The sequence below is a fragment of the Geotrypetes seraphini genome, chromosome 2 (genome assembly GCF_902459505.1).
Source record: "Geotrypetes seraphini chromosome 2, aGeoSer1.1, whole genome shotgun sequence".
NCBI classification, from domain to species: domain Eukaryota; kingdom Metazoa; phylum Chordata; class Amphibia; order Gymnophiona; family Dermophiidae; genus Geotrypetes; species Geotrypetes seraphini.
Window position 1 is genome coordinate 424,445,222 of NC_047085.1, and position 18,712 is coordinate 424,463,933.

At 40.9% G+C, this 18,712-nt stretch overlaps 1 protein-coding gene across 1 annotated transcript in view; it reads right to left on the reverse strand.

Moving 5' to 3' along the window:
• Positions 1 to 17,162, reverse strand: part of LOC117354179 (metalloreductase STEAP4-like) — a 28,627-nt gene extending 11,465 nt beyond the window's left edge. The window contains exons 1-4 of the mRNA XM_033931192.1: positions 16,828 to 17,162; positions 13,640 to 14,098; positions 5,716 to 6,243; positions 325 to 489 (exon numbers count right to left, since the gene is read on the reverse strand). Coding sequence (XP_033787083.1) covers positions 325 to 489; positions 5,716 to 6,243; positions 13,640 to 14,095 — 1,149 coding nt within the window. The 5' untranslated portion in view covers positions 14,096 to 14,098; positions 16,828 to 17,162. The remainder of the gene's footprint in view (positions 1 to 324; positions 490 to 5,715; positions 6,244 to 13,639; positions 14,099 to 16,827) is intronic.
• Positions 17,163 to 18,712: the final 1,550 nt, after the last annotated feature.

Genomic DNA, 18,712 nt, shown 5'->3' on the forward strand with positions numbered 1-18,712 from the left:
CGCTTGTTGTTCAATAGTTAATTTACTACAGATTCTTGAAAGAAATATTTCATAGAGACTATCAAGCAAACAAATATTCTGCAAGAGTGTTGCCAGTTTCCACTTGCGAACATTGACTACACGTTTTTTTTGTGTGTGAAGATTTATGTCTGCACTTAATGACTGGTGTGTAGAAATGAGCAAGTTCACAAGGGAGCTCTTGGGTCATGTAAATGGGAAGACTGAAAGTTGAGTATGAACACTGCTGTGTAAATCTACTGCTGAATAAATTTATGATAGCCATTATCTTCTCCATTTAGGAATGATAGCTGTTGGTATACATACCTGTACAAATCTGAACTCCCTCCAGTTGACCACGTTGCTAACAGATGGCAAAGACGTTATTCCCAAGATGACGTAAAATAAAAATCCAAGCATACCCAGAGCCATATATGAGTCAGTACGCCAGGCAATTATAATGTCAAATGGAGATGTTGCATTGCTTTTAATCTAAAAATATAAAATATATATTTTAATTAGTAAAATGTGTACAATGGTTTAGTACAATATTGCCATGATATTGTGGCATTCTGCTGTGCAGATGACTTTGTTCTATCCCCAGGCTGTTTTTCGATTATTAGCCTGACTGGTGAGAGATTGTAGGGAGATAGGAAAAAGTGATAGGAGAATAAATTAAAAGTAAAGGCAAAATATGTTTGACGGCTTTAATAGAAGTAACTGTGAGCAACTAAACATATCACTTTTCCACATAATCCCCAAGCAAGACGATGCATTTGTTGTATCATTCAACCAGCTTCTGCATTCCTACAGAGAAGAGGCTTTTTAGCTGCTCCCAAAGCCAAGTGAGCACTGCTTCCTTTACTTCATGTTTTGTCTTTTGCTCTCTGGGTCACAGTGATGCACCCATGTCTTGTCGCCAGTGATGATTCTCTCCAGAATACTTGAATCTTCTTAATACCATCTCAGGAATTGGGTCACTCCCCTCCACACGTTATTCCATGTGCAGATCAGTAAGCTGTTTGGGAACCCATCTTGTACAGACTTTCCTGTATCCCAAGACATCATGCATTATAGCAAACGCAGATCCAAAACTGATATCCAAATTTTGCAGCCAATTGAGACACCATTATCCTCGGCCTTCTCTAATCAAGGCATCTGCCTTGTCAATGTGCTTTTGTGTGCGTGGTTGATGGGCAACCAGAATGACCTTCGTCAATTACACCTGTTCTTCCCACTTTAAATCTTTTTTACCCACTCATAAACCTTTCATTGATTCATGGTGCTAGGTCCATACTGAGTCAATATCCAACGGTGAATTTCCACAGGTTTCACTCCCTCTGCCCAAAGATAGCAGACTACTGCACTTTGTTCTTCGATGGTGCAATCATGCAATGGAGCGTCCATGTTTCTGACCTCATGGCTGTTACACGACTAAAGACTGAGTGCTGCACTGTGTGCGGATGAACTAGTTATAGCCTTCCAAAATCCACTCAGATTCCACTGTTCCTACATATAGGTGATACCTGCAGGCATAAGGGCTATTGTGGTGTACAGTTGGGTCCAGCAGGTTTTAGGTGAGTCTTGGAGGGCTCAATTTACACTATAAGGGGATTATGGTGAGATGTGTACCTGGGCCTTTTTATGTGAAGTTCTCTGCATTGCCCCCTAGGGTGCCTCACTGCTCTGCTGGCATGTCTTTGTGGCCAGTCTACTAAAAAGGCTGGTCCCTCCTACATCCCATTTTTCTGTTGGATGTATTTTTTCCCCCCCGAAAATGGCCATTTTTGACCCCCCCCCCAAAAAACAAAACAAAACACACACAAAATAGATGTTTTGCAGTTTTGAAAACGAGCATGTTTGGTACCAGATTTTATGTGTCTTCCACAAAACGTCTAAACTCAGATTTAAATGTCATTTCGAAAATGCCCTTGAACATGGAATTAGGAGGGTATGTGTGTACAGTATACAGGTATACACAATGTGCAAGTGCAACACAGCTCTGGTCCTGCTATGCCCAAACTAGACCCTTTGAAATGCCTACTCACTTGCCATGCAAAAGTAGGCTCAATTGAGCACACAACTTCTAAGAGCTATTTTCGGTGTATAAAACATGCTTTATAAAAATTACCCCATAAAGTCAATAACCTTTCGGAACTCATCTTTTTCTGCAATATTTATGGTTACAGTACTATTCCTCTCTTTAAGAGCGCAGTCAAATTTTGCTCAGCATAATCTATAAATGTCCCTGCACCCTTCAGCAGCAAGCAGGAGATGATAAATATGCAAGTTTCATCACTGGAGTGCAGGCATGCCACCTACAAAACGTTATCTCCTTGGACCTGAGGCTTTCGTACAGATCAACAACCAAAATGAACAGCTTGCTTCACCTCCCTCTTTTTTTATTTCATATTGTTTTCTTGCAGAATTGTTTTTAGAGATTAAAGTTGAGATGCATTAAGCAGTGTTTTACAAATAGAAAGTAATTTTATATGGGTCATCTGAGTGGGGAGGGCAAGTAGATGCCTATTTTATAAAGATACTAATCTTTTAGCCCGTTACATTAATGGGTGCTAGAATAGATGTGTGTGTGTGTCTGTCTTTCTTTCTCTCTCTCTCTCTCCTTGGCCGATTTCCGTCTGTCTGTCTTTCTTTTTTTCTGTCTCTCTCTTTCCTTGGCTTTCCACCACACCCCTTGCCTGCTCCCCCTGTCCAGCAGCAGCCCTTCTCCCTTTGTTTTACCTCCCCCCTGTCCAGCAGTACCTCTTCCCTGCTCCCCCTGTCCAGCAACAGCCCTTCTCCCTTCATTTTACCTCCCCCCTGTCCAGCAGCACCTTTTTCCTGCTCCCCCTGTCCAGCAGCAGCCCTTCTTCCTTCATTTTACCTCCCCCTATCCAGCAGCACCCCTTCCCTGAAAAAAATGGCTGGATCAGAATAGAGAGGTCCAGCTCATAATATCCAAAACGGACATCCATCTCACATGTACAGTATGTCCAACAGGAAGTACGTCAGGATTTCCTTTTCAAAAATCTGTATGATGGACATCTGTGTGCTGAGGACTCTCTTCGTGAATAGTCACTTTCCAAATTGGAATGTTCAACATATGAATGGCCCAAAAAAAGTAGAGGCAAGGACATCTGTCTGGCAGCATTCTTAGAAAATGGCCAGACAGACATCATTGTGGAGCAGAGGGGTTACCTAGTAGTTAGTGCAGTGGAATTTAAACCAAGGGACCCAGATTCAAATCTCACTTTAAATCTTTTTTACCCACTCATAAACCTTTCATTGATTCATGGTGCTAGGTCCATACTGAGTCAATATCCGACGGTGAATTTCCACAGGTTTCACTCCCTCTGCCCAAAGATAGCAGACTACTGCACTTTGTTCTTCGATGGTGCAATCATGCAACGGAGCGTCCATGTTTCTGACCTCATGGCTGTTACACGACTAAAGACTGAGTGCTGCACTGTGTGCGGATGAACTAGTTATAGCCTTCCAAAATCCACTCAGATTCCACTGTTCCTACATATAGGTGATACCTGCAGGCATAAGGGCTATTGTGGTGTACAGTTGGGTCCAGCAGGTTTTAGGTGAGTCTTGGAGGGCTCAATTTACACTATAAGGGGATTATGGTGAGATGTGTACCCGGGCCTTTTTATGTGAAGTTCTCTGCATTGCCCCCTAGGGTGCCTCACTGCTCTGCTGGCATGTCTTTGTGGCCAGTCTACTAAAAAGGCTGGTCCCTCCTACATCCCATTTTTCTGTTGGATGTATTTTTTCCCCCCCGAAAATGGCCATTTTTGACCCCCCCCCCCAAAAAACAAAACAAAACACACACAAAATAGATGTTTTGCAGTTTTGAAAACGAGCATGTTTGGTACCAGATTTTATGTGTCTTCCACAAAACGTCTAAACTCAGATTTAAATGTCATTTCGAAAATGCCCTTGAACATGGAATTAGGAGGGTATGTGTGTACAGTATACAGGTATACACAATGTGCAAGTGCAACACAGCTCTGGTCCTGCTATGCCCAAACTAGACCCTTTGAAATGCCTACTCACTTGCCATGCAAAAGTAGGCTCAATTGAGCACACAACTTCTAAGAGCTATTTTCGGTGTATAAAACATGCTTTATAAAAATTACCCCATAAAGTCAATAACCTTTCGGAACTCATCTTTTTCTGCAATATTTATGGTTACAGTACTATTCCTCTCTTTAAGAGCGCAGTCAAATTTTGCTCAGCATAATCTATAAATGTCCCTGCACCCTTCAGCAGCAAGCAGGAGATGATAAATATGCAAGTTTCATCACTGGAGTGCAGGCATGCCACCTACAAAACGTTATCTCCTTGGACCTGAGGCTTTCGTACAGATCAACAACCAAAATGAACAGCTTGCTTCACCTCCCTCTTTTTTTATTTCATATTGTTTTCTTGCAGAATTGTTTTTAGAGATTAAAGTTGAGATGCATTAAGCAGAGTTTTACAAATAGAAAGTAATTTTATATGGGTCATCTGAGTGGGGAGGGCAAGTAGATGCCTATTTTATAAAGATACTAATCTTTTAGCCCGTTACATTAATGGGTGCTAGAATAGATGTGTGTGTGTGTCTGTCTTTCTTTCTCTCTCTCTCTCTCTCTCCTTGGCCGATTTCCGTCTGTCTGTCTTTCTTTTTTTCTGTCTCTCTCTTTCCTTGGCTTTCCACCACCACCCCTTGCCTGCTCCCCCTGTCCAGCAGCAGCCCTTCTCCCTTTGTTTTACCTCCCCCCTGTCCAGCAGTACCTCTTCCCTGCTCCCCCTGTCCAGCAAAAGCCCTTCTCCCTTCATTTTACCTCCCCCCTGTCCAGCAGCACCTTTTCCCTGCTCCCCCTGTCCAGCAGCAGCCCTTCTTCCTTCAATTTACCTCCCCCTATCCAGCAGCACCCCTTCCCTGAAAAAAATGGCTGGATCAGAATAGAGAGGTCCAGCTCATAACATCCAAAACGGACATCCATCTCACATGTACAGTATGTCCAACAGGAAGTACGTCAGGATTTCCTTTTCAAAAATCTGTATGATGGACATCTGTGTGCTGAGGACTCTCTTCGTGAATAGTCACTTTCCAAATTGGAATGTTCAACATATGAATGGCCCAAAAAAAGTAGAGGCAAGGACATCTGTCTGGCAGCATTCTTAGAAGAATGGCCAGACAGACATCATTGTGGAGCAGAGGGGTTACCTAGTAGTTAGTGCAGTGGAATTTAAACCAAGGGACCCAGATTCAAATCTCACTTTAAATCTTTTAATCTGGAATTGTGAGTCCTCCAGGAATGGAATGTACCCCCATTTTAATAGTTTTTAAGCTTGCAAGTGGCTTATATACATATTTTCAGTAGGCATGTTTCTGTTCCTGGAAGGCTCACAATAGAAACAAACAAACAAGTTAAAGTGAGATTTGAATATGGATTCCTCAGGTTTACAATCCATCGCACTAACCGCTAAACTACTCCTCAGATCTGCATGCTATTTTGTTCAGATTGCTCATAATACCTGAAGCTATCACAACACCTGGTATGCAAACCATTCTGAGCTTTCCTGGGAAAACGATATAGAAAATTGAATTAAAAAAAAAATAAAAATAAATTATAGAGCCAAACAGTATGGGTAATGTAAGACAATTAAACAATAATTGCAGGAAAAGAACAACTGAAATATGATATAATAATAGTGGGAAATTACCTGATTTATGACATTATCGCTTCTATGCCATCGTACATAATAGCGAGTAGGTATAATAAGAGTGTAGAGAACATGTAGAAAGGCAAATGCCAGAGCTACTAGTCCAAGTTGTTTTCTACATAGCATCCAGTGGTCCAACCAGTTTGGGAATCGACTGTACTTTGTACCTCTATATAACTGAAGAATTGAAGCAAAAATACCGGGAAGATATACCAAACCAAGTAGTATGAGGGACACTATTGGAAAGACCTTATTAGGAATAGAAATAGCAATTCGAAATGAAATATCTTTTCTGTATGAAAGAAAGCTGTAGATAACATCAGTTAGTAGACAATAGATGAAAATGAACACTGTTAAGCCAGTAGCTATGTACACTGGAAGTCTCCACATTGGAAAGAGCTGCAGCGGGTAGTTTTCCACATCTTTAGATGCCAGAAGAGTTCCTTGATCAAGTGGTGTAAGACCAAGAGCTTGGACAATATCCACAATCTTTTGTTTAGACTTGTGATCATTTCCACATATGAAGACCTAAGATTCAAAAGAATAATTTTCAAGGTGAATCAAGTTGTCTGCATAAACAAGGTTTAGCGTATATACTCAAATATAAATCAACCTGAATATAAACCGAGGTAACCTTTTTTCCCCCCAAAAATGAGGGACTTGAAAATAAATCCTTTTCTGCCCTGCCAGGCTCTGCACCCAGCCTTCCCTCCCTGCCCTGTCAGGCACTGCGCCCTATCTCCCCTCCCTCCCGAACCCTTGCAGGCCTCCACCAGGCCTGCTGTAAGACCTGGTGGTCCAGTGGCGGACAAGGACAGAAGGGATCCGTCCCACCTTCTGTCCAGGCCAACTCTAACAATTCTCACCTTCCTCCCACTTCTCGATTAGTAAAAATGGTACCTTTAAAATCCCCTTTGGTCCAGCGGTGAACTGGGGCAGAAGCGATCTTCCTGCACTCCTGCTCCTTGCTGAGCTGTTTTCTGAATGGATGCTGCGAGTTCTTGCGGCAACCTCAAGAGTTCCTGCGGTTTTGCATTTGCCTTGAGAACTCACGGCAACCATTCAGATAGCGGTTCTGCATGGGGCAGGAGCATAGGAAGATAACTCCTGCCCCAGTTTACTGCTGGACCAATAAGGATTTTAAAGATGACATTTTTACTAATCGAGGAGGCAGGAGGGAGGTGAGAATTGTTAGAGTCAGCCAAGACAGGAGGAAGGAGAGATCTGTCCTGTACCGGTCCACCACTGGACCACCAAGTCTTACAGCAGGCCTGGTGGAGACCTGCAACAAGGGCAGGATTAACCAATAGGCCAACTAGGCAGGTGCCTAGGGCCTGAAGTTGTCAGGGGGGGCCCGATGAAAGAGAGGAGTCATTTTTTTTTACCTTGGCAACGCAGGCCCACCGGGAAAGATCATCAGCGCTGGCCCCCCCGAAAGATTGTCAGCGCTGGGCTCCCCCCAGGAGATCGACAACACCACCCTCCCCCGGCATCGCCATCAACCAACCTGAATAAGTGATGCCATCAACCAACCTGAATAAGTGATATCAGAGGGAGTGGCCCGACAGATGCAAAGAGTTGCTGCAAGGTCCCATGATGACTCCGTCTACCAGCTCTGCTCAGGGAAGAGGTAAGTGACGTTGGAGGGGTTGGACCGGCAGAAGCACTCATCGCGGGACCTTGCAGCAACTCTTTGCATCTGCCAGTCCATCCCCTCCGACGTCACTTATTCAGATTGGTTGATGGCGATGCCAGGGGAGGGCGGTGTTGTCGATCTCCCGGGGGGGGGGGTGCTTCCAATCTTTCCAGGAGGGGGGGCCAGCACTGCCAATCTTTCCCGGGGGCCCGCATTGCCAAGGAAAAAAAAACACTGGGTCCTCTTGTTTCTTCAGCGGGCCCCCACTGACCTAGAAGGGTGATGGAGGGAGAGTAAGGGGCAGGGTGGTATGGAAGGGTGGTGGAGGGAAAGAAAGGGGCAGATGCTGATGGAATTGGTGTGCAGGGCAAGGGGAGAGGTATAAGGGGAAGGATACTGGATGGAATTGGGTTGAAGGGAAAAAAAGAGGGCAGATGCTGATGGAATTGGGGTGCAGGGAAAGGGGGAAGGATACTGGATGGAATTGGGTTGGAGGGAAAGGAAGGGGGCAGATGCTGATGGAAATGATGTGCAGGGAAAGGGGGAAAACATAAGGGGAAGGATACTGGATGGAATTGGGTTAGAGGGAAAGAAAAGGGGCTGATGCTGATGGAAGTGGTGGGAAGGGAGAGGAAAGAGTGAAATGCCAGACCTTGGGGGTGTGGGTGTGGGAGAGGGAAGGGAAGAAGAGGAGAGGAGAGAGATGCCAGACCATTGGAGGAGGGAATTGAAGAAGATGGATTCCAGACCAATAGGAGTGAAGGGAAAGATGGAAAGGGGAGGCATACAGTTTCGGGAAGTGGCACTGATGAAAGGAAGAGAGTAACAAGAAGATGAGGAGAGCATGCATTGCTGATTCTATGGTGTTGCACTGTATGCAGAGTCCAGTGTCTTGGTGGTTTTATTTAACCTTTGTCTATTTCTATTTTATCCCCCCTTTTACAAAACTGTAGAGCATTTTTTTTAGCGCTGGCTGTGGCTAAAAACCATACAACAGTTTTGTAAAAGTGGGGACAGGTTCATTTGTGATTACTTATTTCTTACTAGGCGAAGGTGTTTTCTGTGTTCTGTTTGTATGAAAACAAGCAATAGGAGTAGAATACCACTCTATCAGACCCTACACCTCAGTATACTCACACTATTATTATCTATTTTTTATAATCTATTTTTTATATAGTTTTTATAGATTTTTGTACTTATCCAACTAAATAGCCTCAGAAATGGAGCCTACGCATAGCGACACAGTCATCAACTGAGAAAATCTGCGTAGTATACATGCTCCTGCTCCAATCATTGGCCTCTAAATCTAATGTTATCAAACATCTTATATACTTGCTGAATTTACTAAAACTTAATAGAGTAACCCCACACTCTAAAGTGCTATAGACTTAATGGCATTAAATTGGGTACTCCATATCAAACTACTGTGTGTAAAGTCCAAATTTGAAAAACTCGACCAAGCAACTTATCTTGTTAGTTGAGTGTTCTTCATTGTCGAAGTTTAAGCAATAAAATTCTCAAAACATTCCGTTCACCAAATTTGTTTTGAGAATTTTATTGCTTAAACTTCGACAATGAAGAACACTCAACTAACAAGATAAGTTGCTTGGTCGAGTTTTTCAAATTTGGACTTTACACACAGTAGTTTGATATGGAGTACCCAATTTAATGCCATTAAGTCTATAGCACTTTAGAGTGTGGGGTTACTCTATTAAGTTTTAGTAAATTCAGCAAGTATATAAGATGTTTGATAACATTAGATTTAGAGGCCAATGATTGGAGCAGGAGCATGTATACTACGCAGATTTTCTCAGTTGATGACTGTGTCGCTATGCGTAGGCTCCATTTCTGAGGCTATTTAGTTGGATAAGTACAAAAATCTATAAAAACTATATAAAAAATAGATTATAAAAAATAGATAATAATAGTGTGAGTATACTGAGGTGTAGGGTCTGATAGAGTGGTATTCTACTCCTATTGCTTGTATTTATAGCTAATACCACAGGGTTATATCCTGTTTGTATGAAAGACATGTTTTTTTTGTTAGCGTTGACTAGCCTTGTTTGGCGAAATGCATCAGGCATGGTTCTTGGAGCATCTTGAATTAACCTGATTTGAATCTCCTTATTTTCTGCCAATCTTCTTTTGTTTCACGTTGGATTCTGTGGTGGACTGCTTGCCTTGTTGTTTCGTTGCAAATTAACATACATGGAATGGAACGTACTAGAGGAGTTACAGATTTGGTTGTTTATACATACATATGGATTACAGTTGGTTGATGTAGAGTGAGGCAGTTGAGAGGCGTTGTAAACTTGGTTATTAATATAGACTTATATTTCGGATAGTATTACTGCTTTACAAATATTTGAACACTTTCATATATGCATGGAAAGGGTTCAGAGTTAAATTACTGGGTAAGTAGGTGGGAAGGGAAGGAAGGGGGTTTTGTTCAGAGATGTTTGGGGGTTGGATAGAAGAAAAACTGTGCACTGGTATACTAATCTTTGTGTGTTTTGAATTTTAAAATAAAGAAATACAAGTGGAAATAAAGAAGTAAAGAAAAAAACAGATAAATGGGGGCGGGGTAGGGATGGGGCATGGGCAGGGCAGGGCCAGGGGGCTCAGTGTACTTGTGTGCCTAGAGGCCCTCGAAGAATTAATACTGCCCTGCCTGCAACAGGTCCAGGAAGGGGGCAGATGGGCACTGACCCAAATATAAAACAAGACCCTCATTTTTGGGGCGCCAAATCTTGGTTTTATTCAAGTATATATGGTACTTGTTGGTACGACCACACATTAGAGCCTTTTCATATTTTTAATTCTCATTCGCTTTGGTCCATGAGATGAAATGCTCAGCACATAACAAGAAGAGAATATCATAGAAAATTCCAGAACTTGGCTGTGAGTTGAATGGCTGTGTAACTGCTCTGCTCTTCCCTCTGAGGCAACTACAGTTTATTTATCAGTAATTTCAAGGACTGTTTCTTTCCCAAAAATAATGAAAACTGGTATACTATGGCAGCAGTGAGGCAAACCAAATTGGAGACTGCATTTGCAGCTACTGGATAAGCCAAACGATCTAAAACTGATGAATTTGATTTTTAATGTATGAATAGTTTTAACAGTTTATCTAATTAGATAGGATGACGTTGTGGGTGGGGGTGGGGTGGGTCAGAGCTACTGATGCCTCTTGCTCTCTCCTGCCTTCTCTTGCTCCTTCTTCCTCTCTCCTGTTCTCTTCTCTGCTTTTCTCTCCTTCTCCTTTCCTGCTTTCTGCTTGCCTGCCCAAGTGGATCAATTTTTCACTCCGTCAAAAATGACAAAGACTAGGGGACACTCGATGAAGTTACAGGGAAATACTCTTAAAACCAATAGGAGGAATTTTTTTTCACTCAGAGAATAGTTAAGCTCTGGAATGCGTTGCCAGAGGATGTGGTAAGAGCGGATAGCGTAGCTGGTTTTAAGAAAGATTTGGACAAGTTCCTGGAGGGAAAGTCCATAGTCTGTTATTGAGAAAGACATGGGGAAGCCACTGCTTGCCCTGTATTGGTAGCATAGAATATTGCTACACCTTGGGTACTAGTGACCTGGATTGGCCACTGTGAGAACAGGCTACTGGGCTTGATGAACCATTGGCCTGACCCAGTAAGCCTATCCTTATGTTCTTAATCTCAAATGACCTGGCAACTGGCTCCACAATCGTGCAGTAAGTCATTTTACAGTTCCCCCAGTACCATCGCATGGTGATTTTCCATGGCTAGTTCCCAAAAAATTCCATTAAGCAGAAATCCCAAAATCTTTGTAATGGCAGCAAAGATTAACACAATTTTTTGCAATTTTTGTATTGTGCTGCAGATCCATCGCTAAAGTAGTGCACATTTTTGATCCCAGGAATAAGTTGGTTCATAAAGGCAATTAAAGCTTTCAAAAAGGCATGAACTGCAACAGTGTCGTGCTGAAAGCAGTCACTGATTATGCAGGGACTCAAATTCTGAAATCCTGAGCCAGAATTGAAGTTATAGAATTGCTTTTCACATTTGCACTTGAATAACAGCAATTTCAGTTGCAGGTCCACGATTGTGGAGCCAGTTGCCAGGTCATTTGAGATTAAGAACATAAGGATAGGCTTACTGGGTCAGGCCAATGGTTCATCAAGCCCAGTAGCCTGTTCTCACAGTGGCCAATCCAGGTCACTAGTACCCAAGGTGTAGCAATATTCTATGCTACCAATACAGGGCAAGCAGTGGCTTCCCCATGTCTTTCTCAATAACAGACTATGGACTTTCCCTCCAGGAACTTGTCCAAATCTTTCTTAAAATGCTGCTATTTAGAAAAATACATGGGTGTAAATATTAAGCTTTAAGAGAATAAACCTTAACTTTAACATCTCATGAGCAATCTTATATTAAAAAAATAGAAAATCCCCCAGTTTTCCAAAACAAGATGAACATACTGCATTGTTTAGAATACTGAAACCCAGCTTCTGAATACATTTATGTGGTATTATTATGCTATAAGCTTTACAACTAACAAGCTCATTTAATGCATATAACATCATATTGTTTTAATTTGAAAGGTGAACAGAGCAAGAAGGTAATGAAGCATGCAAATAGAGCATCATAATTCAGATGCTGCACTACTAGCTAATGAGTGACTCATTGGATGTCTTTATTGTAAAAAAATATAGGCAGACATTAGAGCCATCGGTAAGTAATAGAAGAGAAAGACTCAGTTGCGAAACTAGGAAGACTGGCGCACAGAGAGGTGGCGCCTGGCATTACTGCACTGTGCACCCCCTTGCTTTTCCCCAACATGCCATGCAACTCCCCTGCTTAAGCGCTTCCCTCCCGTCTCCCGCATACCACTTGAAATGTTTGCTGGCACGAGCAGCATCTTCCACCTGCTGTTCATGCCAGCCTTGGCTCCCTTCTGACATCATTTTCTGGTCTCATCGAAAAAATTGGCACCCACTAGAACAGTGCTTAGCATAATTCTATGCAAGGTGCACGCACCGTATAGAATCATGTTAAGCATCAATGTGCATCACAACATTTAGGCATACCCATTTAGGCCCAGGAAAACCAGGAACTCCAAGTTTCCGAGCATACGTTATAAATAGGCAATAGAAGTTCTTAAGTGTATATTGAAACTTCCACTTTAGATAAGGAATTATTAATTCTTGTTTTCATTTTCATTATAGCCCCTTTTTTGTTAAAAGGTTATTCCCTGATACATATGGTAACTGACCATGCAATTTTTCAGCCAATCAAAAAAAAATTTTTTAAAAATGACCAATTAAGAGTTTCATGCAGAACTCCAGGATGCTTAGTGATGCCTAAGTCAAAGTGCCTAGTGATGCCTACCTGAAAAGTAGGCGTGGTTATGGGCATAGAATAGGCGAAGGAAACTAAGGCGTCACTAGGCGTGCGAAACAGGCACCAGTAAAATAAGCCAGATCAAACCTGGCCTAATATACTGGCACCTACTTCCATGGTGTCTAGCGATACCTAAGTCTGCTTACGTGCCACTAGGCATGATTCTATAAGGGAGCTTCAAAAAGTTCCCATGCTTCAATTTTTTTAAACACTATTCATGAAATACCTCAAAAGCAAATTACTACCTGCAAGGTGAGCCAGCTTGCCTGACTGACTGGTCACATGACATTCTACGACACCCCCCCCCTTACTACTTCTCCCGCCCCAACTATTTCCTGCGAAAATATGAAAGTGTGGAAACTTTTTGAAGAGCCCTCGTATAAATGGTGCCTAGCGGTTGACTGACTACCACGCAGAGCTGTACCTACAATGTGGGTGCGCTTTGGCGCCATTTATAGAAACTGGCCCTACATGCATATTTGCACTGCTATGTTAGCAATTCTATAAAGGACAGTAGAATTGTCCTCCACATGTCCAAGTGCAGAAGGGTAAATAACAGTTATGGGCCTAATATTCAAAGGGTATAATCTTGTTAAGTAAGCTTCTCCTCCTCTTAACTAAATCACAGTCTGTAAATGCATTTATTCCCTTATACAAGGGGGTGCTGAAAATTTCTCAGCTTAACCAACCAACGTCTTAAATTCTGAGAGTTATTTTGCCATTGAAGCTGAAAAGAGGGTTTTCTTATTTCGTTTGTAGAAACAAAATTGTAAGTTTTGACATTGTTTCAGATCATTGATTGAACCATATCCACGTCATTCTCTTCTTGGTTCGGCCGAGCACTTTTCAGCACCCTCTCTTACCATGCTTGCTGAGTGCACTACAGGGGAAATCATCATTCCTTTTATTTTACCTGTCTACTTGCATCTAGAGTTCCCGATTGAAGAGCCCAGGCCGACACTGTATTAAACGCTTTGACTACTTCCGCTTTTGGTATCAACTGAGCAAGATATTCTGCATTGGATTCCGGATACTGGTTGATTTTCAGGTTGTTGCTCACATCCACCAAGACTTTTCCTTCAAGGACGTCGGTCAGCCCAGTAAGAAACTCGTAGTGTTCTCTGTGGATTGCGAGGATGATGACAGACGCTCTCTGTGCTGCCTCTCTGTGACTCAGGACCTCAGCTCCTTTAGGAAGCAGGCCGGTAGCCTGAGGGTTTCGGCTCCCAAACACTACAGAATAACCACACTGCAGCATTTTACATCCCAGGGACCTTCCAAAATCTCCCGTTCCAAAAATACATAGAGTATCATGTTTTTGTTGAGAGCCTGCATGCAGTGGAATCATACTAGACAAATCTGTTTCCATAATCTGGAAAAAAGACAAAATATAAGTGTATTAAGACTGAATTTGAAAAAATGTAAAAGTAGTAGTAGTATTAATATACATGATGCATTCTGTTAATAATATATATCCTCATTCAAAATACGTATCAGCAACTCTTACTACTTCTATTTATCATTTCCTTAGCACTGAAAGGTATATGCAGTGCTGTACATTTAACATGCAATAAACGGTCTTTGCTCGAAGAGCTTAATCTCATTTGGACAGACAGACGGATGTGGGAGTTAGGAGCTGAAAGTAGCCTTGAAAAAAGTGGGCCTTTAGCTTGGATTTGAATACTGCTAGAGACAGAACCTGCCGTAATGGCTCAGGAAGTCTGTCCCATGCATACGGCACAGCAAGATAGAAGGGACGTGGTCTGGAGTAGGCACTATGAGCAGAAGGGTACAGATTGGAGGGACTTGCCCAATGAATGGAGTTCACGGGAAGGGGGGGGGATGGGGGAAATGTGTGGATAGATACTGAGAGTTTGAATTACATTCAGAAATGAATGGAGAGCCAGTGAAGTAATTTGAGGAGAGGGGTAATGTGAGTATGGCAGAATTTTGCATGGTTTTTACGGGTCCTAGTTCTGCTGCAAAAAGTCCCAATAATTTGGTTGCCATGATAATCCACAAGTACTGTAAACTGTAGGAGAGACACCTTTTTATTGGACTAAAGCAGACCCTGATGCTAAATTGTTGCTCCCATTCTGTGTCCATGGGATAAATGATGTATTTATTTAATTTTTTTATACTGTTCTCCCAGTTCAGAACAGTTTACATGAATTTATTCAGGCACTCAAGCATTTTTCTCTGTCTGTCCTGACAGACTCGTGATCTTCCTAATGTACCTGGGGGGATTAAATGATTTGCCCAGGGTCACATGGAGCAGTATGGGTTTGAAACCACAACCTCAGGGTGCTGAGGCTATAGCTTTAAGCACTGCACCACAATCTCATAAATGAGGCCATTAATGCTTTTCTGACTGGTTTTGAGAGCTATACATACTTCAATGAGCTCGAGGACTAAGAAGAATTTTTGAAAACCAGTCACACATGTCATAAGTGAGTTAATAAAAATAGTTATCAGCTCTGAGTTGTTTATTTGTATTTCTCCTTCTGCATAAATGAGTTGGTTTTCCCCCCTATAAAGCACACAACTGGGGGTCAGTGTTAAAGGATAGTAAATGACTCCTGATAAATCATATTGGACCAAGGTTTTCTTTTGACAAAATGTGCATCAAGAAGTCTACTTAATTTCACAGTCATGGCTAGGTACCTCTGCCAAAGCCTTCTGAGGCCAAATATTTCCACTATCTTGTCCTTGCTGAACACTGCCAATCAAGAGGGCCCAAAGGCTCATGGTGACAGTAAATGTATTGTACAGGCAGTCCTATATTTGAAATCATCCTATTATTATGCCAATATGGTACTCTTATATACATTTATCTTTTGTTTTTTCTTTATTGTACTACATATTATTATGTGAGGCCAAGTCCATTGCTTGGGACAGTCATTAAGAGAGGGAATTAGACTAGATATTGCACAATGGTGACATCTAGTGGTCAGTATGCAAATACACCATTTTCTGAAGGAAGTGAACCAAGGTATGTAACCCTTACCCAAGGACAGTGGCTGCTATGGCTGGGCTACATCAGATGACAGAAAGATTTTAAAAAAATAAAAATAAAAGATCATCTTTCCTGGCTTGCTATGACCCAATAAATTCTGAATGAGCTGTATGCTCCAAAAAGCACAAGGAAACTGTTAGGCCCAAAACAAAACTTATCCAGTGGATATAATTTAAATATAATTATTTAAACAAATAAACCCTGCGGTAACTGCCCCTTCGCTTTGGAATTCTACCCCTAACCATCTTTGTACAGATGTTTCTCTTCACATTTTAAAAATAACCTAAAAACTTTTCTATTTCAAGATGCTTTGGACACCTAACTGCCCTTATAAGGGCTAAAACTTTTAAATTTTAAATTTTAAAAATGTAATTATCATCATTTAAAAAAAAAAAATCCACTTCCTATCGTACCTACCTTTTATGTTAACTTTACTTGATTATTGTAGTTCCTCCCTCTTTCCTCTTGTGCCCGTTCGTTTTATGTTATGTAATATTTGTCTCGTAATCTATCTCAAGTTTTTTTATTTTTTAAAATCTTTATTGATTTTCAAACTTCGATAGTGCAATACAAATGGTAAATCAAAAAAACTGCACAAAACACACTATTCACTATACAATTATTACATTAAACAATCATTTTCTCCCATCCTCATCTTCATTCTTAATATTATAATACATATGATGTGATTACAAATTATAAATAAATAATTTAACTATTCAAAATACATTTCCCTCCCCCCCACCCTCCCTGAATGTGTAAGGAAATCTAATGATAAAGAAAGAAACAATCTCAAGTTTTACCTATGTAAGCCTATATCTTTGGTTCCTCAATAGCACTTAGTTGTACACTGCTTAGAAGTTTGATTGAGCGGTATAAAATTCTTAATAAACTTGAAACTTGAATGCCTCACTCCTAAGATTATAGTGACACGTTTTTAAATACAATTGTTTCTAAATACCCGATGAGCAACGTGCAGAATTAATTTTGCTTCATGTGTCAATTTGCTAACACCAAAAGTTCTCTGTACACTGGATATTGATTACAGCTCAGGGAAATGGATAAACTTTTAAACTTGGACTTACCTAAAGCTCTTTTTTTCCTCCTTTTCAAAATAATCAAATGGAAAGGCACAGCTGAAGCTGCAGATGTGGCACAAGGGTTCAGAGAAGTTCCAGCTTCCTCATAATCACTTACTCTACTGCTGGTAACTCCACATGCTTTATTTACTTGGCAGTCGGATTTCACAACTGTAAGTCCTCCCTTTGCGAAGTGACGTAGGAGAAAGGCAGCCAAACTGACAGGAAAAATCCCATTTCATCTACAGGGGAGTACATAATTGCAGAAATCCCTTCTGGCCCGACTCCCAAATCTTCTCGGCAGCAAATGTACAGTTCCCTCTATTTTCTTGCCACATTGTGGAATGTACCTGGCAGAGAAAATCTCACATAGTTTTTTCTTTTAAAGAACCATTTAAGTTTTGCAATATGAAATCATTGGTACAATGTGCATGCAAACATTTCCTGACTTTTCACTGTGTGCACTTTCAGTCAGTTCTGATCATACAGTTTTATTTTCTTGCTCTGTCTTCCAAGAAGCACTCACTCTAGTCTCTACCTACTACTACTATTTATTATTTCTATAGCGCTGAAAGGCATATGCAGCGCTGTACATTTTAACATACAATAGACAGTCCCTGCTCAGAAGAGCTTACAATCTAATTTAGACAGGACATTTCAGGGTTGGGGAGATTATAGTGGGTAAAGGTATCTGTCAGCAGTGAGTGGGACTTAAGAGTTGTAAGCAGATTCAAAAAGTGGGCCTTCAGCTTGGATTTGAACCCTGCCAGGGATGGAGCACAACGTATTGAATTTACCTCACTTTAGAAACAACTTCTTTTTTAAATAAAACATACGTTTAAACTGGAAGACAGAACAATACCCCTCTTCTTTTTTTTTTTTTTTTTACTCTTTATTCATTTTCAAAATTACATTGTGTTATGAACTATTCCTTCACATTAACAATAAATACATTACTTATATACAATCATTAATACATTTCATAAATTCTTATCCCCTCCCCTATCCCAACCCTTCTTCCCATATATTCCATATCATATAAAACATGTAATAATAAAATCCCCCCCTCCCTGCACCCTAAGTTGAAAAATATAAGGGAAACAATATTAAATTAATCTTTACAATACTTCGTTAATGGTTTCCACACATCCTGAAACTTCTTAAAATATCCCCGCTGTAAAGCAGTAAACCTTTCCATTTTATAGATATGGCATAAAGAGTTCCACCAAAAGTTGTAATTTAATCTACTCCAATCCTTCCAATTAAATGTGATTTGCTGAATGGCAACACCAGTCATTATAAGTAATAACTTATTGTTATTCGCTGAAATCTGACTTTTTGCTCTCATTTCCATACCAAATATCACAGTATCATAAGATAATGCCACTGGGTTATCTAATAAATTATTAATTTGGCCCCAAATTGATTTCCAGATATTCATAATAAATGGGCAATAAAACAATAAATGATCTAAAGTTCCTACTTCCAAGTGGCAATGTCAACACCTATTAGACAAAGAACTATCTAATTTTTGTAACCTAACAGGGGTCCATAACAGAAAAAACCAAGTTTGTCTCATAGATGCTGACACCGTACATTTCATCCTCCAAGACCAAATTCGTGGCCATTGAGATGCAGTAATTTCATGCTTAATCTCAATGCTCCAAATATCTCTTAAACCAGTTTTTAATTTATTTTTATTAAATCCACTTAACACTTTGTACTACTGGGCGGCTTGGTGACCCAAGAAGTCTGTCTGAAAATACAGAAACTCCATACTATAATGATTATTAAAGTTTTTCCAATCAGGGAACCCCGCCTGAATGGCATGCTTCAGTTGCAACCATCTAAAACTTTCTGAGTTTTTAAGGCCAAATTTGTGTTGCAACTG